The following is a 24,973-nucleotide window of genomic DNA, read 5'->3' as shown; positions in this document are numbered from 1 at the left end:
ATGCCAAGTAAATAACAATAATAATAATAATAATAATAATAATAATTGCCCTGTATTTATGTACTTGAAATAATGTACTGAAATAAATTAATAAATGTTATGCAGATTCATGTCAGGTTTTATTCGTGACCACCTACACCAAAGGAATTCACATTTAATTTACATCACGGTATTGTTCATGCTTACACCAACAGGTCATTGCTGTACCACCATGTGCAGACACAGCCGCTTTGGCCCCGTGCAATCACGAGGAAGCAGACACGCGCATGATGCTCCACGCAGCAGCTGCTATGAAATCTGGACACCGCAGAGTACTCATCCGCACCGTGGACACAGATGTGGTGGTTCTCGCTGTGTGGATGGCCCAGGAGCTTAATGAGGTAGTGGACGAACTCTGGTTAGCGCTTGGAACCGGAAAGAACTTCCGCTACATAGCAGCACACGAGCTGTCTGCTACCCTGGGACCAGACAAAGCCAAGGCACTGCCAATCTTCCATGCAATCACAGGGTGTGATACCGTCTCGAGCTTTGCAGGTCGTGGCAAGAAAACAGCATGGGCAGTATATGAAACTTTTCCAGAAGTGACCAATGCATTCCTGGACCTGGCATCTGCACCAAGTGAGATCTCTGAGGATACACTGGCAACCCTGGAGAGATACGTAGTGCTTCTGTACGACCGCACATGCACATGTTCTGAGGTGAATCTGGCAAGAAAGAAACTCTTTGCAAAGAAATCTCGATCCATTGAAGCAATACCTCCAACACAGGCCGCCCTAGTACAACATGTGAAGAGAGCAACTTACCAGGGTGGACATTGTTGGGGACAGTCTCTTGTCCCACACTGCTATCTCCCATCACCATGCGACTGGGGGTGGGTGGACAATGACGGACAGTTCGATCCTCTGTGGACAACACTACCAGAAGCTGCCAAATCCTGCTATGAACTCATCTGTTGTGGGTGCGAAAACGGTTGCAGTGGGAGATGCAAGTGCAAGAAAGCGGCTCTGAAATGCACAGCACTGTGTGCCTGTGATGGTGACTGCTCACATTGAGTTGGAACTGTGACACTTGGCATGACTTGATGCAATACGCTCGCTAGTTCTCTTGCTGAACGTGTGTATACAGTGTACGTAATATGGGATTATCAGTTGCTTATGTGCATTAAAACATATTTCAATACAACCATTCAATTCATTGACCTCAGAAATGTACATCTAGACACCAGAATCAAGTATCTAGCTGGCATAGAACCAGAGATATCGGTCAGCAGATTTTCGGAAGCCGCCATCTTGGAATCCAATATGGCGTCAGTAAATCAACTTCTAAGTAGAACCATTCAATTCCTTGACCTCAAGTTTGTACATCCAGACACTAAAATCAAGGCTGTAGCTGGTATAGAACCAGAAATATTTGTAATTAAAGATTTTTAAGCCGCCATTTTGAAATCCAATATGGCGGCCACATTGGGGTGAATTCCAAAGTGGTTCCATATCTGAAAATGTTCTCCATATAATATTCTATCATTCTGCCAAATTTGGTGCTTCCATCACAAAATGCACAATTGGTTTGCTATGCCGCTGCACTAGATGTGGTGGCGGCCGTTGATTAGACTGCGCGCAGACATCGTTGGGTGATGAAAGAGCTCTGAAAACCAAAAGACTGTGTTCCTGACATTTTGTTCTCTTAGACCTGGTACATTCATCGCAAGCAGGCACATCTTCCTCTTGACCCTGGCTTTGATTGCATGCGGTCGCAGTTCGTGTTATTGGCCCCGAGATTGAACACCAGCGGTCGACATCCCTGCGGCTCGCTTGGTTCAGACAATCATCGTTGGTGGTAAAAATCGTGCTTTCTCTGGTCCTGGTGTTCCGGGCTGGGAAAAAGGCAGACAAAAAACTTTCTCCTTCTTTGCTCGTGGCGGTCGCGCTAGTGCTGTGTGCAGACTGAGCGGAGCGACGGGACTCGGTGCGGCCGAGCAAGAAGGAGCGCGGGCCTGTTTGTTTCACCGTCGACGGCCGCCAGGGTGCGCGGCCCGCTAGAGGGGGCCACTGAATGCAGGCAAACGCACCACACCGACACAATAATGACTTTCATTTATTTTCCCCTTGTATTTGAGGATCCTCAACTTAGGCATATTTTACCATGCATTCTTTGTTCCCTGGCATTATTTTTTATTCAACCTGTTTATTTGTTGCATTTTAATTCCGTGTCGGTCTTACTTGATTACGCTCCAGTGGAAGCCGTCCAGGTAAGTTCGTCATTTAGTTAGGGAATTTTAGCAAATTGTATTGACCATCTGTGAAAAAATTGCTTACCAAAAAATTTCTTCACTAACGTATTCATCTAGGTGTCTACTAACACCTATCAATTAGTGCAAACCTAAATCCTTGTGGAAAATTCTGGGGAGCCAATCAAAGTTCGGGTGCTCTGATTCCCGAACTGTACACTGATTCCATTCCTACTAAATGTCTCAGCAAGGAGCAGAACGAGCTGGGCTTTGTTTTTCTTGTTATCGAGGAACTTTTCTCTTGCAATGATGATTTTGAGATCCAGACGAATCTGAATGTCACAGCATGCATTCTTTGTTCGTCTCAAGTGGTCATGGTCCTTGGTGGAGCTGCCATATCCATCAAAGACCACCGTTATCCGGAGGCGATGGCTCCCCATGGACTTCACAAACCGGAGGTAGCTCTTGGCAACATCCTTCCAAGTAAGGTTAGCCTCCCACTTGACATTGTGCAGGAGCCACCCACCATCAACCACAAGGCTTGTGCAGGGGGGTTGTTCGACAGGTGCCACACATGCCTTCAGGGACCTTGCTAGGGCAGCCTTGTCTGGCTTTCGCAACTTTTGATTTTTGTCAAACAGAGACATCGGTTTTGGCATCAACTCAAAGCGCAGAGCTTCTTTGGTCTTGACTTCACGCTCACTGATGACAATGAGGCGGTTGAATAGCTTCAGTGAGTCAATGACCAGCTTCTTGCTATTGACTTTGGGTCCAGATCTGAGGCTTGCAAGTGATTTGACCTTGTGTTTGGTTACCATTGCATCCACAACAGTTTTCCCATCCATCTTAGCCTGTATGGCTCTGCCAACTTCTTCTGCTTGATCAGCGTTGACTTGGTCTTCGGGAGTGCTACTGAACCCAGTTGAGAAGGACACCAGAGTCTTCTTGTCCCGTGTGGCATCGAAAGGGTTGACTTCCTCCAACCACCCAACTATGGTGTTGACAGCATCGTTATCTCTCTTCATTTGGGCTCTTTTAACGTCGGTGTGGACAGGTACCCCACATTTGACCATGCTTCTTTCTAGCTCTTGGTGAATGAACGAGAAGTGGTTCAGAGTCTGAACCCAAGACTTATGAGAAGACTCATTCCGAAAGCGGCCTCTGTTTAGACCACCGGAGGATTTTGCCTCACGCATGAGTGTGGTTTCATATCAATATCAATTCATATCATTTGCCTATCATATCAATATTTTACGGCCAGGGATTCATTTTTCCTCAAATCTAATGGTTGGAATCAATTCAGCACCCCAAAAAACCCCTAGTTAGACATCCCACAAGTCAATATTGGCAAAAGTTAATTTTCCGATTTTTTCGCGCAGGCCCTCTGAGCACCCGAACTTTGATTGGCTCCCCAGAATTTTCCACAAGGATTTGGGTTTGCACTAATTGATAGGTGTTAGTAGATACCTAGATGAATACGTTAGTGAAGAAATTTTTTGGTAAGCAATTTTTTCACAGATGGTCAATACAATTTGCTAAAATTCCCTAACTAATTCTCCTTTCCCTCGCGTGTAAAGAACACCGCCATTGTTGACTGAGCGCCTCGGAGTGTAAAGCTTGCTCGGCTAATTCGTCCCCAGGGGTGTTCACCCCCGGGAACATGACATTATGCTCCAGTAATTATCACTGTGTTTGCAGAAGATTTTAGCTGTAAAATTACATGGTGGATGTTTGTAAAGGTGTTTATTATTTAAGTTAAAATAGACATGATTGAAGTGTTCAGAAATAGATTCTCATTTTCATCCCACACAAGTAATCCAGAACTTGGCTCTTAACAAAAGCACTTTTCCAATCCATCTCTGTCTTATGCTCTTTACAGAATTATACAAAAACCTTACATGTAAACACTTAATCAGATATCCTGACTAAAATAAAAATGAAAGCCGTTGGATCAAAAACACATTAAAAAAAACCCCCTCATCTCCAAATGTGTACCCCAGCATGACGTTACGAATTTCATGAAGAGGAGTTGTTATGATCTCGATAGAATGGCCTTTCATTATGAATATCAAGAAGTATGCAGCTTTCTCAGTCCATAAATAAGCCTGGTGTTAGCTTAACGGTTAGGGTGCTGTCTTGGGAGCCGAGGATCCTGAGTAAGAATAACGCGCTTCCAGAGAAATGATGCAAATCAGCAGCCACAGGCTGCAAACGAAAACAACAACAGCCCATAAATGTGTACACGAGTGGATTTTTAAAATCTCAGGGTTATAACTACACGAAGCATTCAAAATGCTCTATGAAAAAGGCACAATCGTCCAATACATGCCAAATAAAATATAACGAGTGTATACAAATAAAAACACTTTCGTTCATACATAAACACATATTTAAATACATAAACATAAAAATAACAAACAATATTTTTCGTTCAAATTAAATTGATAAAATGCACCCGTGCCCGAAGGAAGCGATGCAATTTTGGCACTATGTGTGCAATCCATGCAAGTTACAGGACTTCCAGATGCTGATAACTTCAGAACCTTTTATGATTACCCTTTAGAATCCCTTTGAATTACCCTTTACTAGGGAGATACCCGTGCTACGCGTGGGTGGGAGGCCAGAAGCAAACAGGCAAATGCAGATACGGCGAATGCTAAAGCATGAAACCAATAAATTCCACATTCCTATAGCACCTTCAGTCACACGTCAGACATGGACAGCAAGTTCGTGAAGGACTTCCATGAAAAACGTACCCGTTCGCAAACAAACGGGTACGTTCACGTATAGAAACATCGATCGCGGGTCCGTGGCGAATCTGCATATGGCGATCCGCGAAGTTCACATTCAGAAAGTAGAAACCATCACGGCATGTCGTCATTCACTTGAACTCGATATCTCTTTTTCACTTGAACTCAACTCGATCACGGCATGTCAAATGATTTTGAGCCAATAGCTGTTACGGCCTTGGCAAGATCGATGGAGACAGCGATCTGTTGGCTTATACACCGCCCAAATAGCTATGTGGAATTCTCTCATGTAGAAATTAAACCCACGTTGTTTGAACTTTGGCCGAGGTCATTATTTACTTTCAATGATGTTTATATACGAATCAAAAAGAAGATAATTGGTTTTGGGTTGTCCTTTCCGCATATCTCATGGGATTGTGAGTTAGAGAGACGGCCGTGATGGCGGGGAAGGGGTTGGCATTTTCTCAAGCAGGGATTCAACCCATGTCCTTATAAAAGGTCTTTGTTCGAGGTCACCGAGTCGGATTGGTGCAGCCGTGCAGCGATCGGTGCAGCCGTTTGTGCGGCATCCGGGAAAATAACGTTATGCGGGAGTCCAAACCTGAAAATGCTGGAGGCCAAAGCTGAAATTGGAAAAGTAATATACCCTATTTTACTCCAGGAGATCCCAGGATTACCCACCCAAAATATCGTTGCGATCGGTTCAGCCGTTTTTGCGGTACCTTCGAACGGACGGACAGACAGACAGACAGACGGATGGACATTTGTTGAATTAACGTAAGATAACCCATCATAATTACCCTTTCGAACACCTTAGAATTACCGTTAGAACGCATTAGAATTAACCATTAGAATTACCCTTTAGAACCCATTAGAATGACTCTTTAGAACCTGTAAGAATTACCCTTTATAAACCCATTAGAATTACCTTGTAGAACCCATCAGAATTAACTGAAAGAACCCTTTAGAACCCATGAAAATTACCCTTTATAACCATTATAATTACCCTTTAGAACCTATTATAATTACCCCTTTGAATTCCCTTTAGAATTACGCTCTAGAATTACCCTTGATAATTACTCTTTCGAACATTTTAGAATTACCCATTAGAATTACCCTTTGGAATTATCCTTTAGAATTACGATTGAGAATTACCCTTTAAAATTACCCTTTGGAATTACCCTTTTGAATTACCCATTAGAATTACCCTTTGGAATTATCCTTTAGAATTACACTTCAGAAATTCCATTTAGAATTAACCTTTAGAATTAACCTTTAGAATCACCCATTAGATTATTAGAATTAACCTTCAGAATTACCCATGAGAATTAACCTTTCGAATTAACCTTTAGAATTACCCTTCAGAATTACGTTTTAGAATTACCCTTGAGAATTACCATTGAGAATTACCCTTTAGAATTAACCTTTGGAATTACACTTTCGAATTGCCCTTTCAAATTACCCTTTAGAATCACCCTTTAGAATTACCCTTTAGAACTAACCGTTAGAATTACCCATTAGAATTAACCTTTGGAATTACCCTTTAGAATCACCCTTTAGAATTACCCTTTAGAATTACCTTTTAGAATTACCCTTGAGAATTACCATTTAGAATCACCCTTTAGAATTACCCTTGAGAATTACCATTGAGAATTACCCTTTAGAATTACGTTTTAGAATTACGTTTTAGAATTACCTTTTAGAATTACCCTTTAGAATTACCTTTTAGAATTACCCTTGAGAATTACCATTTAGAATCACCCTTTAGAATTACCCTTGAGAATTACCATTGAGAATTACCCTTTAGAATTACCCTTCAGAATTACGTTTTAGAATTACCCTTGAGAATTACCATTGAGAATTACCCTTTAGAATTAACCTTTGGAATTACACTTTCGAATTGCCCTTTCAAATTACCCTTTAGAATCACCCTTTAGAATTACCCTTTAGAACTAACCGTTAGAATTACCCATTAGAATTAACTTTTGGAATTACCCTTTAGAATCACCCTTTAGAATTACCCTTTAGAATTACCCTTTAGAATTACCTTTGAGAATTACCTTTGAGAATTACCATTTAGAATCACCCTTTAGAATTACCCTTTAGAATTACACTTTAGAATTACCCTTTCAAATTACCCTTTCGAATTACCCTTTCGAATTACCCTTTCGAATTACCCATTAGAATTACCCATTAGAATTACCTTTTATAATTACCCTTTAGAACCCATTAGAATGACTCTTTAGAACCCGTTAGAATTACCCTTTATAACCCATTATAATTAATCGACATTAGTTTCCCCTTGCTGCAATTCCTTACTCTTAATGGGATAGTGCTGCAGTTTTAGGAACCGGTCCCAAAAGAAATGGCACCCACTTTAAGGTCCCTCAGTGTAGTTATTGCCACAGTGTAAGTGGAATAACTACCCATTAGAATTACCCTCTAGATCCGTTTGGAATTAGCATTTAGAAATACCCATTAGAATTACACTTTATAATTTCACTTTATAATTACCCTTTAGAATTACCCATTAGAATTACCCTCTGATCCCTTTGGAAATTCTACCCATTAGAATTACCCTCTGATCGCTTTGGAATCACCCCTTAGAATTACCCAAAGTAGCTTAGCCAAATTTGGACAGAGCCAAATACTGAAGTAGCTTCACCACATAAATATAAATTTGACACATCTTACACTCTCAGTTAAATCATGATCATCATCACCATCACCATCACCATTATCATCACCATCATTATCCTTGTACCATACGCTTTCCAGCACGTAGGTGCAATCGAAGCAGTCTCTTTGCAAGGATTATGTTGGATGGTTTACCATTGCCTTTGTAGCAATGAGTCAAAGTTAGAATTTGTAATTCGATCTGGGTGCCGGGCGGTAACCCACCTACTCGTGAAAGACACCACTCTTTATGCTTACCCTAAATCTTTGACATCCACCAAAGTCCAATATGCTGGCAGATGGCTCCTCCAGCTTAGCATCCTTTGGAGGGATGGCACACACATTCAAGTCTCGCCCGCATGTGAAACACCAGGATGACATTTTAAAGAAGAATCGAAATTCAAAAACCAGGCTAGATAGCGCAGAGGAGAGTGTGCCTTCTTCTCGACACTCATGTCAGTCCCTTTCAGTTGTACGAGAATATAAGGCCCCTCGGACCACACAAGGACGGATGCATGCAGGCACACCGAGACTGAGCGCCATATATATATTTATTATCCACGACATCCATTTTTCTGTTCTCCAGCTATAGCTTTATCTTTTTTAAAAGCTCAACGTTTCGGCCAGCATCCCAGCGTGCGCTGGGCCTCCACTAGCCTTCATCCATCAAGAGAAGTTCCCTTCTTCACCTCCTCCCAGATATACCTGGGGGGAGGGGTGGGCCTATTCTATCAACCAATCACAAAGCTGTGTTGCGAGACCTCGTGACGACAGACCCATGATCGGCTTATGTTGCAAGTGTTTTGTGTGTGTTTGAGCGGTGTATTGTGTTTTGTTGTCCCTGTTGCCTGTGTCGGCTATGTCCCACTTTGTCTTTGTCCTCCTCGCAGCATCGGTGTCTCTCTGGTGTATTTATGCATGAGAGGTCCGTATGCCTGTGGTAACGCCACAGTCTCCTCTGTCAATGGTGCCCTCGTTTGGCCAGTGTGCCAGGCCTCCAGTATTCGCCTCCTGGCCCGGTTCGGGGATGCCGCCAGTACATTCACATTGTCCAATAGAGGAACATGGCCCGCCCTTATTTCATGCTTGGCGATAGCAGATCTTTCTGGGTGATTACACTCAAAGGCCTTGTGGTGTTCATTAATGCACTGGCCTAAGGTTCTTCCAGTCTCGCCTATGTATTCTCCACCACAGTCACATGGAATGGGGTATACCACACCTGTGCAGTCATTCTTTTGTCTTTGACCTTGGTCAGTGCACGTCTCAAGGTGTATATCGGTTGGTAGTTAACCCTCACCCCGACCGGTCTCAAAGTCCTGCCAATCCTTTGAGCTACTCCTGGCACATATGGTAGCATGCAGAACCCCTTAGGTGGTTATTGTGGCACGTCCTGGGTTCTTGGAGCTGCCAGTACCATTTCATTTTTTGGGCAGAGGTGGTTTGGGTAGCCATTGGCTTTCAATACCCATTTGAGATGCTTTATCTCTCTCCTTTTGCCCTTCAAGGTGGACGGTATATTCCTTGCCCTTTTTACGAGTGTATTCACCACAGCTCTTTTGTGGTGCGTCGGATGGAAAGACGTAAAATCGAGGTACGCTCGGTCTGGGTGGGTTTCCTATACACTGCGTCAGCAGCAACGGCGTCGCTCCCAGAGTGTATGGATTACCAAAAATTCACAAAGAAGACGTTCCATTACGGGTCATCGTGTCGTGTATCAATAGCCCATCATATGCATTGTCAAAGTTCGTGGCCAATATACTAAAGTACCCCGTGGGAAAAACCGACCGAGGCTTGCGCAACAGCTCCGAATTTGTTGATAAAATAACACACACCACGATCCATCCACACGAATCCATCGTGTCCTTTGACGTCATTTTGTTATTCACAAACGTGCCCACAACCCTGGCAGTTGATGTGGCTAGACAGAGGCTAATGGAAGATGATTGCTGGAAATAGGCCGCCGACAAGTTGAATGTTGATGACGTATGTGACCTCCTCAGCACATGTCTTTCTTCCACCTATTTCGTCTTTGACGGCATATTTTGCAAACAGGTGTTCGGCACTGCGATGGGCTCCCCGGTGTCTGCGGTGGTTGCCAATATGGTGATGGAAGAGCTGGAGACATGCACCATCCCATCACTCCCAACACGGGCCACGTGTCTGGTACCGCTATGTCGATGACACTTTGTCATCTGCCCCAGCACGGCTGTTGATACAATCCGGGAGGGCATTAGTGAAACGTTTACTTCCATCAAATTTACCTGTGAAGAAGAACAGGATGGGTCGCTTCCGTTTCTGGATGTCATGGTGAGGAGGAACCCAAATGGAAGCTTAAGTACCGCAGTGTATAGGAAACCCACCCAGACCGAGCGTTACCTCAGTGGACTCACTCCTATTTTATTGAGAGGAGTGGTCCAATTGTATGATTGTATGACCATGCATTGTGGCCCCTCGGGGTCAGGATGCATGTGTTTGAATGACCATGTGCTTCAGCCTTTGGGCTGAGGTGCATGTGTAATGTTATTGGGACAGCCTTGATAGACGTTGTGGTTTGGCCGTGGGGTCAAGGTGCACGTCCAAGGCTGTTCAAATGTTTGATTTTTTTACCTTTTTCATCGTAAAAAAGGCCGGCCTCCGAGCGGGCCCTAAAAGCTCAAATGGGTATTGAAAGTCAATGGCTATCCAGACCACCTCTGCCCAAAAAATGAAATGGTACTGGCAGCTCCAAGAGCCCAGGGCGTACCTCGAGAACAACCTAAGCCTAAGGACTTCTGCATGCTACCATATGTGCCAGGAGTAGCTCAAAGGATTGGTAGGATTTTAAGACCGGTCGGGGTGAGGGTTAACTACCAACCGATATACACCTTGAGACGTGCACTGACCAAGGTCAAAGCCAAAAGAATGACTCCACAGGTGTGGTATACACCATTCCATGTGACTGTGGTGGAGAATATATAGGCGAGACTGGAAGAGCCTTAGGCCAGCGCATTAATGAACACCAGAAGGCCTTTGAGTGTAATCACCCAGAAAGATCTGCTATCGCCAAGCATGGAATAAGGGCGGGCCATGTTCCCCTATGGGACAATGTGAATGTGCTGGCGGCATCCCCGAACAAGGCCATGAGGCGAATACTGGAGGCCTGACACACTGGCCAAACGAGGGCACTGTTGAGAGAGGAGACTGTGGTGTTGCCACAGGCATACGGACCTCTCATGCATAAATACACCAGATAGACACCGATGCTGGGAGGAGTACAAGGACAAAGTGGGACATAACCGACACAGGCAACAAGGACAACAAAACACAATACACCGCTCAAACACACACACAAAACACTTGCAACATAAGCCGATCATGGGTCTATGGTCACGAGGTCTCACAACACAGCTTTGTGATTGGTTGATAGAATAGGCCCACCCCTCCCCCAGGTATACCTGGGAGGAGGTGAACAAGGGAACTTATCTTGATGAAGGCTAGTGGAGGCCCAGCGCACGCTGGGATGCTGGCTGAAACGTTGAGTTTTTTTTAAGATAAAGCTATAGCTGGAGAACGGAAAAATGGATGTCGTGGATATAATTCCCAACCGCCGTTCATTACTTGATTATATATATATATATATATTTTTATATATATATATATATATATATATATACATATATATATATATATATATATATATATACGTATATATATATATATATATATATATATATATATATATATATATATATATATATATATTAGATAGATCAGTGTTTCCATAAGAATGGTGAATTAATTCAGACGTAAAGAGTTTCTTTGGCGTAAATGCTTAAATAAGCATTGTTGTTCTACATTTGGATCGGAGGAAACATATCCAATCACACCACTTTTGAATTATTCTGCACCAGTTTGCAGTCAACAGCAATCAAAGACAGGTGTTCCTTACAAATGTTAAGGTTTTTTTCCATCACACTCAGCACGCATTTTTTCTCACCTCCTCTGCCACCATGCAATTTCACAGTGTCTGAAACAACATCAAAAATATCTGCAGCACGTTTAGGAAGATTATGTACAAGCAGCACAAGGGAGCAGGACATCTCAAATGGTTATGGACAGAATCGGACGAAACGTGGTGGACCGGTTGGGTGTGTGACATAGATGAAATGATTCGCTTTTGGTGAAGATCCGGATCTGGATACTACGATGTGTGATTCTTCAAACCATGATAGATAGTGCTCAAAAGTTATATAGGATGATGTTTCAAAGAGTTAAGCACGGATTTGCACGAAACTTGGTGGACAGGTTGGGTGGGTGATAAGAACAAGCTGATTCGATTTTGGTTAAAGTCCGAATGGAGATCTGGCCTATCAGTGAGCTACAATGCCTGGTGTTAGCTTCACGGTTAAGGTGGCTGGTATGAGATCCTAGGGTCCTGGGTTTGAGCACCTGTCAATCCGTTGAATTAACACCAGGTGGGTCACATGTTAATTGTCGTTAAAATCGTTAAAATTTTCAATTTATCTTAATTAGGTAAATATAAATTTTTAGCTACCTCTTTCAGATAATATGTCGTTCTTTGATCTTGTATTAATGATACTTGTACATCCTAAATTCAATATTAAAAGGTTTATGGCGCATTGTTTTTTTGTGTATAAGATCGAGGCTCGTTTAAGAGTTAGCACATCAAACACATATAAAAACATAAAACACAAAAATCTTAAACGGACACGTAAAACAATAAAGGGAGGGAGAGATAATATGGGGAGAGAGAGGGAAGCATACAAGCACAACAGTAGAGAACAGGGACATCGGGAGATGTGTTTGAAGGGAGAGGGCTTTGGGTGAAAGGAGAGGGAAGGGGTACACGGTACAAAACAAATTGACACTACAAGGAATTTCAGGAATGAAGTCGGGGTTTTGAAGGATATGGATTTGGGGTGTATTAACGGGGGTAGAAAATATCAAGGTTTTGGATGGGGAAAGATAAGCGATGGTGGTGAACAGTTGTTTTAAAGACCTGGAGGGGGGAGTGGAATTGAAGAGAGTGTGGGAGTTTGTTCCCAGGGCAGGAGAAAAGAGGAATGAAAGAGTGAATGTGAGCAAAGAGTCGTGATTTTGGCAGTTTCACCAGAAGAGGGTTGCTGTCAGTTCTTGTCCGTCCTGCAGGAATATTTGGGGGACAGAGCACAGACAGAGCTGGGGGAGCTAGGCCAGAGAGGAGTCGGTAGAAGACCGAAAGACCACCATCATGCCTGCGGTGAGAGAGAGTGAAAGACCCTCCGAAACAGCTTCATTGTGGGAGATACCAATGATCCTGAAAGCTTTGGTTTCTACAATGTGAAGCTGAGCTTGGTGTGAGGCAGGAGCACCAGCCCAAAGTGGAGAGCAGTATTCCATTGAGCTACGGATGAAAGCCTTGTATGTGGTGAGGAGCTCAGGTGTGCCAAGGAAGGACTTCGAACGACGGAGGATGCCCAGTGCGGCGACTGGCTTTGGAGGCCAGCTTGGAAATGTGGTTTTCCCAGGAAAGATCATGGTAGACAGTGAGACCCAAAAGCTTGAGTGATAGAACTTCTTGGAGAGGATTGTTGAGAAAGTGGATGGGAGGGTTTTCCAGACGGTCTTTTCAGAGAGACATAGTGAGAGTGTGAGATTAGTCAGGATTGAAAGACATGTTCCACTTGTTTGACCAGTTTGTGATTTTGTCCAGTTCTGCAGAGAGTGAAGAGGCTGCTGCCTGCCAATCTGAGGGTTGAGATATGGAGAGGCAGAGAGTTGGAGTCATCAGCAAAGAGATAGAGAGGATTTTTCAGAAAGCCGGAAAGATCATTGATGAAGACCAGAAAAAATCACAGGACCCAGAACACTGCCTTGAGGAACTCCAGCCTGAACAGGAAGGGGAGATGAGAGAAATCCATTCAGGGCCACACGTTGACTGCGACCGGAAAGGAAGTCCACAAGCCATGCGTGGAGATTTCCATGGATACCATAGGATGAGAGTTTGGTGAGCAGAGTGGGGTGCCAGACCGTATCGAAGGCACGTGATCTGTCGAGGGAGACAGCTCTGATTTCCTGTTTGGCATTGAGGACCTCCATCCATTGTTGAGACAGCAGAAGCAGCATGTTCAGAGTAGAATGACCTGGTCTGAATCCAAATTGCTGATCCGAGATCAATCCATTGGAAAAGAGGAAGGATTTAATATCATAAGCGATGATGGATTCCAAGACCTTGCTGATTATTGGGAGCAGCCTGATTGGTCTGTAGTTTGGTGGATTGGTAAAGTGGTAATATTTGCTGATTTCCAAGCAGATGGTAGATGACCTTGAGCAAAAGAGAGGGCGAAGAGAACAGAGAGAGGGTGTGAAAGAACTACAGAGCAGGATTTTAGGACCCGTGGGCTGATGCTGTGTGCTCCAGTTGCAGAATCAGAGTCGAGGTTTGACAGAAACTTCTCCACCTTGTCAGGAGAGAAGGACACAGAGTCCAGGAGCAGCTGGGTTCGACTGGTACAGAGAGAGATGGGTTCGGGACACAAGATTTTGAGGCAAACACAGAGTTGAGGCATTCAGCTTTCTCACGAGCGGAGTCAGCTGTGTTGTCGTTTGAGGTAAGGGAGGGTATGGAGGGGGAACAAACACCAGAAACAGATTTGACCAGAGGCCACCAGGATTTGGAAGAGGGAGACAGGTTTGAGTGTTCAAGCTTGAGAGTAGAGAGATATTGTTTCCTGGCTCTCCTGAGGGTCGACACACAGTCACACACTTATCTTTGTCGCTTTGTGTACCTATTCCACTTAGAATATGTACACAAAGCACACTTTGTGCTTTGTTTGTGTACACACTGGCACATTCATCACAGCAAGCTTGTACTCAACCTCGGAAGGATGACAGGCTGAGTTATAAAGTTATAAATGACATATTCTAGTATGATATAAAGTCTACAAGGTACAGAGGAGACAATGAGGATAAGATAATAAAATAAGAACTGCAGGATACCAATATTAACTAGAACGGCACTCAGTAGAGAGTATACATCCGCCAGGTGGAGAGTTTACGTTTTGTATCCCAGAGTAGACCAGAAAATCACAATACAGAATCACATTTAATGAAAATTATCCGTCCACAACTTTTTGAGATATCCTGCTGTATATCGTTTTTGGCCCTGTCTCGGAATGGTGAAGAATCACTTAAAGAATTATACTAGCCGGACCCGAATCCGGATCTCCACTTAAATTGAATCGATTCTTCCTTGTCACACACACAACATCTCCACTAAATTTCGTCCAAATCCGTCCACAACTTTTTGAGATATCCCGCTATGTATCGTTTTTGGCCCCAATCTCCCAATGATGAAGAATCACTTAAAACATTCAGTAGCCGGATCCGAATCCGGATCTTCACCAAAATCAAATCATTTCGTCCTTGTCACAGACGCTACATCTCTTCCAAATTGAGTCCGAATCCGTCCACAACTTTTTGAGATATTTTGTTTACAAACAGACAGACAGGGGCGAAAACATAACCTCCATCCACCTTTGGTGGCGGAGGTAATAAAAAGGCTGATGATTCCCAAAACCCTCGGTCCTGTGATTTAAGTGCCCCTCTTTGACAGTTATCAGGGACCCAAGTTGCTTTCGTCCTCTCAGTCTTGCGTTAGATTAGATAGTAAGACTGCACATCATGACACGAGCTGTGTCCGTCCAAGACAATGTTGAAAATATCGCAATACTGTGGAATTAAAATTTTACAATTAGCATTTGAGTACATTTAAACAGGTTCGTGTTCCATATAAAGGTTTTCCTTAATGAGATGTTAAACTCCGATTTAATAGTTAATGCACAATATTGAGAATTTTAGGCCATGCAATGAATGGATGGTTAGACAAATGCATGGACAGGGTGAAAGATTGATGAGCCGTTAAATGGTGATAATATGGTTTGATCGGTACTTAAATGGTAATAATAAATGGTTAATGGCAAAGGTGACTGCAAGTGAATTGGTGTGGAATTGCAAATTCTGCGTTAAAAGTAGCTGTAAATGTACACATTGATTGGGTGTGAAATATGGTGGATATGTGCTAAAGGTTTTGATCAGGATTCAGTGGTAATATGGATCACGTGCAATGCAAAAGACAATTATGATAGTTGATAACTTCATATAATGGATGTTCAATAGGAATAGGTACATGATGGTAGTGAATGGTTTGAAAAGAGCTTCAAGACAAGAAATAATGTAAAAATATCAATGGAGCAATCTGCCTACAACATGGCAAGTATGAGCAGAGCGGACATGCAAAATGGCATGTGGGTGTTGGCAGCTTGGCATCCTGCAGCTCCACCCATGGTCTGTTGCTAGGCAAGAGGCAAGGTTGCTATGGTGATTGTCAACCCCCCTTCAACTCCCCTATCCCTTGCAAATGCATTTGCACATTCAATATATTTCAAAAGAAATACATATTTGTGTTTGTAGAGTTCTCATGGGTGGCATCACCCTGTCTTAGACATTCAGTCGTGGCCGAAAATATTGGCACCCTTGCACTTTTTTCAAATAATGCACCATTTCTTCCAGAAAATTGTTGAAATTAAAAAATCTTTTGGTATCCACATGTGTATTTCTTTGATTTGCAGTGGAACAAAAAAAAAGCTGAAAAATTACTAAATCTTAGCTAATTCCACACAGGAATCCTAAAATGGCCGGGACAATATTATTGGCACCTTTTAGAAGTTGTGAGAAATAATTAGATTTCAAGCAGGTGATTGTCCTTTACTTTGGAATTGAACTCACCAATGGTGAGTTGCAGGTGCCTGAAATATTAAAATCACTCATTCAACCGTTTGAATAGAGAAAAGGGTTCATTCTGCTGTTTTGTGTCACTGTGTATTGCAATGAGTATGGAGAAAAAAAAGAAAACCAGAGAATTGTCTGAGGAAGTCAGACAAAAGATTGTAGCCAAGCATGGACAATCTCAAGGCTACAAGTCCATCTCCAGAGACCTTGATGTTCCTGTGTCCACAGTACGCAATGTTATCAGGAAGTTTAAAGCCCATGGCACTGTAGCCACCCTCCCTGGACGTGGCCGCAAGAGAAAACTTAATCGAAGATTGCAGCGAAGGATTGTTCAAGTGGTGGAGAAAGCACCTTGATCAACTGCAAAACAGATTCAAGCTAACCTTCAGACACAAGGTACGACAGTTTCAACTCGCACCATCCGTCGCCAACTCAATGAAAGGGGGTTCTGTGGTAGGAGACCCAGGAGGACCCCACTGCTGAGAAAGCCCAATTGGAGTTTGCCAAAACACACCTGAACAATCCAAAATCCTGGGAGAATGTCCTGTGGACAGATGAGACCAAATTTGGAGCTTTTTGGAAAAGCACATCAACTCTATGTTCACAGAAAACAAAATGAAGCCTTCAAAGAAAAGAACACCTTCCCTACAGTCAAACATGGAGGAGGTTCAGTGATGTTTTGTGGTTGCTGTGCTGCCTCTGGCACTGGGTGCCTTAAATGTGTGCATGGCATCGTGAAATCAGGAGATTACCATGGCATTTTGGAGCGCAACGTTCAACCTAGTGTCAGAAAGCTGGGTCTCCGTCGAAGGTCAAGGGGTCTTCCAGCAGGACAATGACCCCAAAGACACTTCAAAAATCACCCAGGAATTGTTCAAGACAAAACGCTGGACTTTCTGAAGTGGCCAGCAATGAGTCCAGATCTAAATCCCATTGAACACCTGTGGGGAGATCTGAAAACAGCAGTTGGGAGAAGGCACCCTTCAAATCTGGGAGAACTGGAGCAGTTTGCACAAGAAGAGTGGGTCAAACTTCCAGTAGAGAGGTGTGGGGAGCTCATTCATGGCTATAGGAAGCGCTTGACTGCAATTATTCGGCCACCAAATATTAAGTCTAGGGTGGCAATAATTTTGGCAATGCCATTTATTTTTATTTTCTGATTTAAAAGAATATATTAAGTCCTGAATCAAAAACAAAGGTTCTGTAATATTAACAGTGAAATAAGAAATTGTGGAGACGAAATAGGTTTGTCAATTCAACTTATTTTTAGAGCAAATTGTGAGCTATTTGAAAAAAGTGCAAGCATGCCATTTTTTTTGGCCACAACTGTACAATACCATTTCACATGAGATCGAAAAATACATTCATTTCATTCAGGAAGCTGTGAAGTGTCACAATCATCCTATTTTGCAACTGGCCAAATTATGTTTCATAACCTCCTCACTTTCAGAGAACGATTTTCGTTATGATTTTAAATCCTTTAGATTTTCCTTTTTCTTTATGCTCAAAAACCTTGATATCATCTGCACAACTGCTGAGATGAAGAACTTAACACTCAGTTTTTCCACATTGTTGGGCAGAGAGGAGTCGAGGTTGTTGTCACACGATTGAAAAATTTCCTTTTTTCTGGCATTTGTAGATGTAGATTTGTAAGACATTCTCTGTTTGGAGACCATTTGTTGCCATCATTCTCATTCAATATTTGGTGTTGTTGCCATTGTTTTTCTGCTTTTTCTGTTCATTCAGCCATGGCTGAAAATGAAGGAAACACTGGTATAGAAATTTGGATAAGATTTCCCAGTGGGGCAAATGTAATCAAGTGAAGTTTAATGCTCTAAAACTCAATTTCTTCCCATCTATCTCTCTAAAACTTCATCCAACTCTCCAATCTCCTTTGAAAGCTCCGCATTTATACCATGTGATATAATAAACCTACTAGGTATTCCCCTAACATAAAATTTATCCTGGAATCCAAACATTACACAAATAGCTGTCTGCCTCGAATAAACTAGGAGTCCTGTTCAGATTTTGAAGATCCTTCTCCTCTCAACAGTTGCTTCAACTATATGAAGGATTGATTCATCCTTGTATAGAGTACTACTCTCACATCTGGGGAGGTTCTAGTTCCACATACTTACTGGACAGAATTTAATCCAAAGTAATCGACCTATCAACTCTCCCAATCTGACCTCAAAACTCTACCCAAACAAAATTACGCCGCAAAGTTGTGTCTCGTTGTCTCATTGTCTCTCGTTGTCTGTCTCTTTCTCTCTCTCTCTCTCTCTCTCTCTCTCTCTCTCTCTCTCTCTCTCTCTCTCTCTCTCTCTCTCTCTCTCTCTGTCTCTCTCTCTCTCTCCTACAGATATTACTTCTGTCTCTGCTTCCAAGAACTTACTGCTTTTATACCACCACCATTAATGAGACGACAGAACACTCGACAATCATTAACAATAACACCTCATGATTATTGTGTGACCATTGGCAACTCAAGGGTGGGCCGTTATGATGTTTGTTTCTTCCCCTCCACTGTCATACTCTGGAACTCTTTACCTTCTCATGGATTTCCAAACACTTATGACCCACCCCTTTTCAAAAAGCCGATTTTTTTACTTCCTCAAAAACTCTTCGTCTATTCTCTTTCTTCACTTTTCTATCATTGCAGCTCTTTTATTTAAGGTCTGACCTCGATGAGGACTACATAGTCTGTGACTGGACCCTTCAACATAAAGAAGAGGAAAAAATATATATTATAGTGTTCTGATTTTATTAATACCTGATCATGATCCTAGGCCCTATCTAAAAACAAAAAATACCCTATAAGAAAGTGTTGTCGTGACTGTAAAAACCCTTTCTAACTGACTTTATCAATCCACTCAAAATCTAATTACCTCCGACACCAAAGGTGGATGGAGGTGATGTTTTCACCCTGTCTGTCTGTCTGTTTGTTTGTCCGTTTGTTTGTGAACAAGATATCTCAAAAAGTTGTGGATGGATTCGGACAAAATTTGACAGAGAGGTAGCCTATGTGTCAAGGATGAAATGATTAGATTTTGGTAAAGATCCGGATTCGGGTCCGTCTACTAGAATTATAAAGTGATTCCTCACTATTGGGAGTCAGGGCCAAAAATGATACATAGCAGGATATCTCAAAAAGTTATAGACGGATTTGGACGAAACTTTGTGGGCAGGTTGTGTGTTTGACAAGGAAGAATCGATTCAATTTTGGTGAAGATCCGGATCCGGCTAGTATATCTTTTAAGTGATTCTTCACCATTGGGAGATAGGGCCAAAAACGATAAAAAGCAGAATATCTGAAAAAGTTGTTGACGGATGATTTTTGATTAAATGTGATTCTGTATTGTCTTTTTCTGGTCTACTCTGGGATACAAAACGTAAACTGTTCACCTTGCTGAGGTATGCTCTCCACTGAGTGCCGTTCTGCAGTAGTTTCTGCTGCAACCCAAGCTGCTGCTGCTGCTACAACTGCTACTAGTTTAGCGGATCCAATTAATCCTGCTGCCTTGGTTGGGGAAACTTTATTGCCGAAGTCTTTCACAAATCTGCTGGCTAGGACTGAAGTTCAACTGAAGGTGGTGTTAATTTGGAATTTGTTAAGGATACCGAGCGATAACTCGCCTACTCTTCTAACATCCACCAGATAATCTTAGCAGACCTGGTTTCCTTCCCAGCCGAGGGACAGTGCACTCTGCAATACAATTATTGCATAAGGCGTGTGAAGCACCAATTTGACAATATGACCATAAGGCAGTTTATAGTCGAGTCAGGAATCGAACCCACATTTATAGACAGCTCAAACTTCTGCGTCATCCCGTCAGACAGATTCTTCTACTCAAAATGCATCAACTATTCACGTGATTCATATTTCGATTTCAATTGGACTTTATGCACAAATGCATTTGAACAGCATACCTGTACCACTTGGACAAAAATGCCATGCGTGTAACAAGCAACAATGAAAGTGATTATCAGTTATCTCACAACACCAGATGATGGAAGGCAATTGCAACAGAGGCAATAATTTTGTTCAGAACAGAAGTTTTGGATCGTCTGTCACCGAAACATGACTCATCATCTAAGTTGGTTGAAAAACCTCCATATGTGCAGGGAAATTGTTCCACCCTTGGTCTGTGCATATGGAGGTTGTCACTGTGAGAACACACCAAGTGACCCCTCCCTTTGTAAACAAGAAACTAAAAACAGTGGGTCAGGTTATGTAACTCCAATTACACTGTGTCCCCCGTGCTTCCTTCAGTGAGGTTTGCTATTTTCACCTCGAGCAAAACAAGACTTCTCGACAAGCCAAGAAACACTAAAAGCTTTTGTGCATCCACCATGGCATGCCAGGTGTGAGTAATTTCACAGCTGAATGCAACCTGGCAAGGTATGGCTCAATTATTTTGAGGTTATGGCAAAGCAAAACCATGGTCTATGTGCTTTAGCTTTTTTGTAAAATACCGACGACACAGCTGGTTTGGAATTCTACAAATGTCATTCAGGGGATATTCTGCACCATGTATTAAATTTCAATCATATATATACAGTCACGTGAAAAAGTAAGTACACCCCATGTAAAGTTTTGACTTTTTCAACATATTTCAACATACAGCTATTTGATCTTCATTTCAACAATATTGACAGATTAAGGTGATATAATATAACAAATATCATGAAACATTTACATTTTGTAGTCCATTGTATAATTTAAATAAACATAAATGCAAATTTCGCATGTGGAAAAAGTAAGTACACCCCTACATTTATCACTACTTCAAATACCTAAAATTAGAATCAGGTGCACCAGCTCAGGTGCAAATGATTAGAACATCGTTAGAGAGGATCTTGGAGGAACCAGTCTTATTTAAACCTCAGACATTTAGTTTGCTTTGCTCTTTGTTGTTGAAGTGTGCGGTGTCACCATGCCTTGATCAAAACAGCTCTCTGAGGCCTTCAGAAAGAAGGTTATCGATGCCTACGAGTCTGGGAAGGGATTAAAAAAGATCTTCAAACAATTTGAAATCAATCATTCGACTGCCCGGAAGATTATCTACAAGTGGAGAAGATTCCAAACAACTGCCAACTTGTTCAGGCCAGGCCGCCCTGCAAGTTCAGCCAGAGAGTAGACCGCAAGATGCTGAAAGAAGTCTCGAAGAACCCCAGAATGTCATCACGGGACATACAGGTCCACTGTTGATGTCAAAGTGCACGAGTCTAACATTAGAAAGAGGCTGCACAAATTTGATCTGCATGGGAGGTGTGCCAGGAGGAAACCTTTGCTGTCCAGAAAGAACATCAGGGCAAGACTAAAGTTTGCCAATGAACACCTCGGCAAAGACCAGCACTTCTGGAACAATGTGCTCTGGACAGATGAGTCAAACGTAGAGCTATTTGGCCACAGTACCAGAAGACATGTTTGGCGAAAACCAAAGACAGCATTTGACCACAAGAACCTGATACCAACTATAAAGCATGGTGGTGGAAATATTATGGTTTGGGCCAGCTTTGCTGCATCAGGGCCTGGGCAGCTCACCATCATCGAATCCACTATGAATTCTTCATTGTACCAGAGGGTGCTTGAGGATAATGTGAGGCCATCTGTCGGAAAGTTGAAGCTCAACCAAAGGTGGACCTTGCAACATGACAATGACCCTAAACATACCACTAAATCCACCAAGGAATGGCTGAAAAGAAAGAAATGGAGGGTTCTGGAATGGCCAAGTCAAAGCCCGGATCTAAATCCCATCGAGATGTTGTGGGGGGATTTGAAACGAGCTGTGCATGCAAGAAACCCCTCAAACATCGCACAGCTGAAAGAATTCTGCATGGAGGAGTGGGCAAAAATTTCTCCCAGTCGATGTCAGAGACTGGTAGACAGTTATAAGAAACGCCTACTTGAGGTTGTTCCTGCCAAAGGGGGCAATACCACCTATTGGAGCCAAGGGTGTACTTACTTTTTCCACATGTGAAATTTGCTTTTATGTTTATTTAAATGATACAATGGACTACAAAATGTAAATGTTTCATGATATTTGCTATATTATATCACCTTTATCTATCAATATTGTTGAAATGAAGATCAAACAGCTGTATGTTGAAATATGTTGAAAAAGTCAAAACTTTACATGGGGTGTACTTACTTTTTCACGTGACTGTGTATATATATATATATATATATATATATATATATATATATATATATATATATATATATATATATATATATATATATATATATATATATATATATACATATACATACATACAGTGTGTAATACATGTGTATATAAATGAGGGATTATATCACAGGTAAGGACAATTTATTAGTTGAGAGAAGATTGATTGCTTCTGTTAATTGCAGGCGAGAAATGTAATAGGGCCTTAAAATTTATAACACGAGTGGCTGGCTGGCCTGCTTCTGTTGTTCCATGTGGTTGGGTTTGTACAACAGTTACTTTGCGTGGTTTATCATCAATGATGATCCATCAACTCGTGGTGAAACCAATCCAGCAGCGGCATTGTTTCTCAGCTTTAGAGTGGTCTACATTTGGGCAAAATGTCAATGTTTTGCAATTAAACTGCTGAAACCTGGTGGGAATGGTAGCAATCTTGTTGCATGCTGTTTGATTAATTTTTCTGAAATATTAAAGTCTGTCTTTATGTATTTATGCATACATTTAAATTAGACTTTATTTTCAGATGCATTTTTACAGTATCACTTCGAGAAAAATGGCATGAGCCGAATAAGCAACATTGCGTGTAGCATATACACACAATATATATACACAATTTCAAAACACACCTGGGCCACAATACACAATATCCTTCCGGGGCTCAAAACAGAGGTCAAGTCATACAAACATTTAAATAGACACTACATGACCAAAAGTATGCGGACACCCCTTCAAATTAGTGGATTCGGCTATTTCAGCCACACCCATTGCTGACAGGTATATTTAATTAAGCACACAGATATGCAAACTCCATAGACAAACATTGGCAGTAGAATGGGCCATAGTGAAGAGCTCAGTGACTTTCAATGTGGCACCGTCATAGGATGCCACCTTTCCTACAAGTCAGTTCGTCAAATTTCTGCCCTGCCAGAGCTGCCCCAGTCAACTGTAAGTGCTGTTATTGTGAAGTGGAAACGTCTCGGAGCAACAACAGCTGAAAGTGGAAGGCCACACAAGCTCACAGAACGGGACCGCCGAGTGATGAAGCGCGTAGCACGTAAAAATCGTCGTCTGTCCTCGGTTGCAACACTCACTACCGAGTTCCAAACTGCCTCTGGAAGCAACATCAGCACAACAACTGTTTGGCGGGAGCTTCATGAAATGGGTTTCAATGGCTGAGCAGCCACACACAAGCCTGAGATCACCATGCGTGATGCCAAGCGTCGGCTCGAGTGGTGTAAAGCTCACCGCCAATGGATTCTGGAGCAGTGGAAACACGTTCTCTGGAGTGATGAATCACGCTTCACCATATGGCAGTCCGACGGATGAATGTGGGTTTGGCGGATGCCAGGAAAACGCTACCTGCCCGAATGCATAGTGCCAACTGTAAAGTTTGGTGGAGAAGGAATAATGGTCTGGGTCTGTTTTTGGGCAAAAATCATACCCGTTTGAATGGTTCTACCAGGTGAATGGCGAATCTGCACATGGCGAATCCGCAAATGTCATGGTTAGAAAGTCGAAACCCTCACGTCATTTCCTCACTCGTATTTAAACTCAATATAAACCCCCCGGTTCATGCCACAGGGAGTGGGGACTGGGGTTCACAGGGGTCAAAACGGAAAACATTTTAAACTCAAAATTTGATATTGTGTCATCCTGGAGGACCTTTTTGCCATCTTTCAACTTTGCTTTAGGTGGGAAGCATGGGGATTTGCGATGGCACGCTAGTTTAACCTTTTCAGCTGTAGTTTAAATATTTTTTTGCTTCACTAAAACGAATAATGGAATTTTATGCACCTTTGGGGAAAGTACACGCCAGGAATAATTCATAGTTTGACCAAAATATTTTTTATGTTGCATCTTTGGATATTATCCTTTTCAAAACATATTCCTTTTGGGACTAGTGAATCGTGGATATGACCTTGTAACAGGAGATTGAGACATATAAATCATCAAGTTCAGGGCAGGGTGAAATTAGAAAAGTTCTCATTTTACACCAGGGGCAGACGAGCCGCTTTTGGTATCCAAGTATCTGAAGGCCAGTCGTTCTCGGTTTTTCTTTAATGAAAATCATTCTTTAATGTTCTCATGAATAGTGTTTTAAATGCACATCTTTTTGATATCATGTGAAGACCATGTAATATGTTGCATCAAAAGCCCTAACAGAATAAGCATTGATAGCTAATGCTCTTTTACTACAGTTTTTTTTAAGGTGTTTCAACTCATACACAGGAGGGTGGTTCTTAAAAATGAGTTAGAAAAGTAAGGCTCTTAACACTTAATATTTTTTGTATGTATGGAAAAACCCTTGTGGTGAAATTTTAAGCCATTTGGACTAAATTTAGGGGTTGCCACGGAGTTTG

General features: G+C 42.2%; 2 protein-coding genes across 5 annotated transcripts in view; one reads left to right on the top strand and one right to left on the bottom strand.

The window, feature by feature from the left end:
• AATK (apoptosis associated tyrosine kinase) overlaps positions 1-24,973 on the bottom strand; it is a 293,143-nt gene that overhangs the window by 218,650 nt on the left and 49,520 nt on the right. The gene's annotated exons all lie outside the window — the stretch shown is intronic.
• Positions 1-24,973, top strand: part of LOC137423390 (uncharacterized) — a 66,209-nt gene that overhangs the window by 40,659 nt on the left and 577 nt on the right. For 2 of the 3 annotated variants that reach the window (XM_078774272.1, XM_078774273.1), the window contains exon 5: positions 195-1,180. The exons of the other annotated variant lie outside the window; for it this stretch is intronic. In XM_078774272.1, coding sequence (XP_078630398.1) covers positions 195-1,052 — 858 coding nt within the window. In that variant the 3' untranslated portion in view covers positions 1,053-1,180. Of the gene's footprint in view, positions 1-194; positions 1,181-24,973 lie in introns of those variants that run through there. 3 annotated transcript variants of the gene reach the window in all.

Source organism: Myxine glutinosa, chromosome 3 (genome assembly GCF_964187855.1).
Source record: "Myxine glutinosa chromosome 3, kmMyxGlut1.1, whole genome shotgun sequence".
Lineage (NCBI taxonomy): Eukaryota > Metazoa > Chordata > Myxini > Myxiniformes > Myxinidae > Myxine > Myxine glutinosa.
The sequence above is the reverse complement of the archived record's forward strand: the minus strand, read 5'-3'. Positions and strand labels throughout refer to the sequence as shown.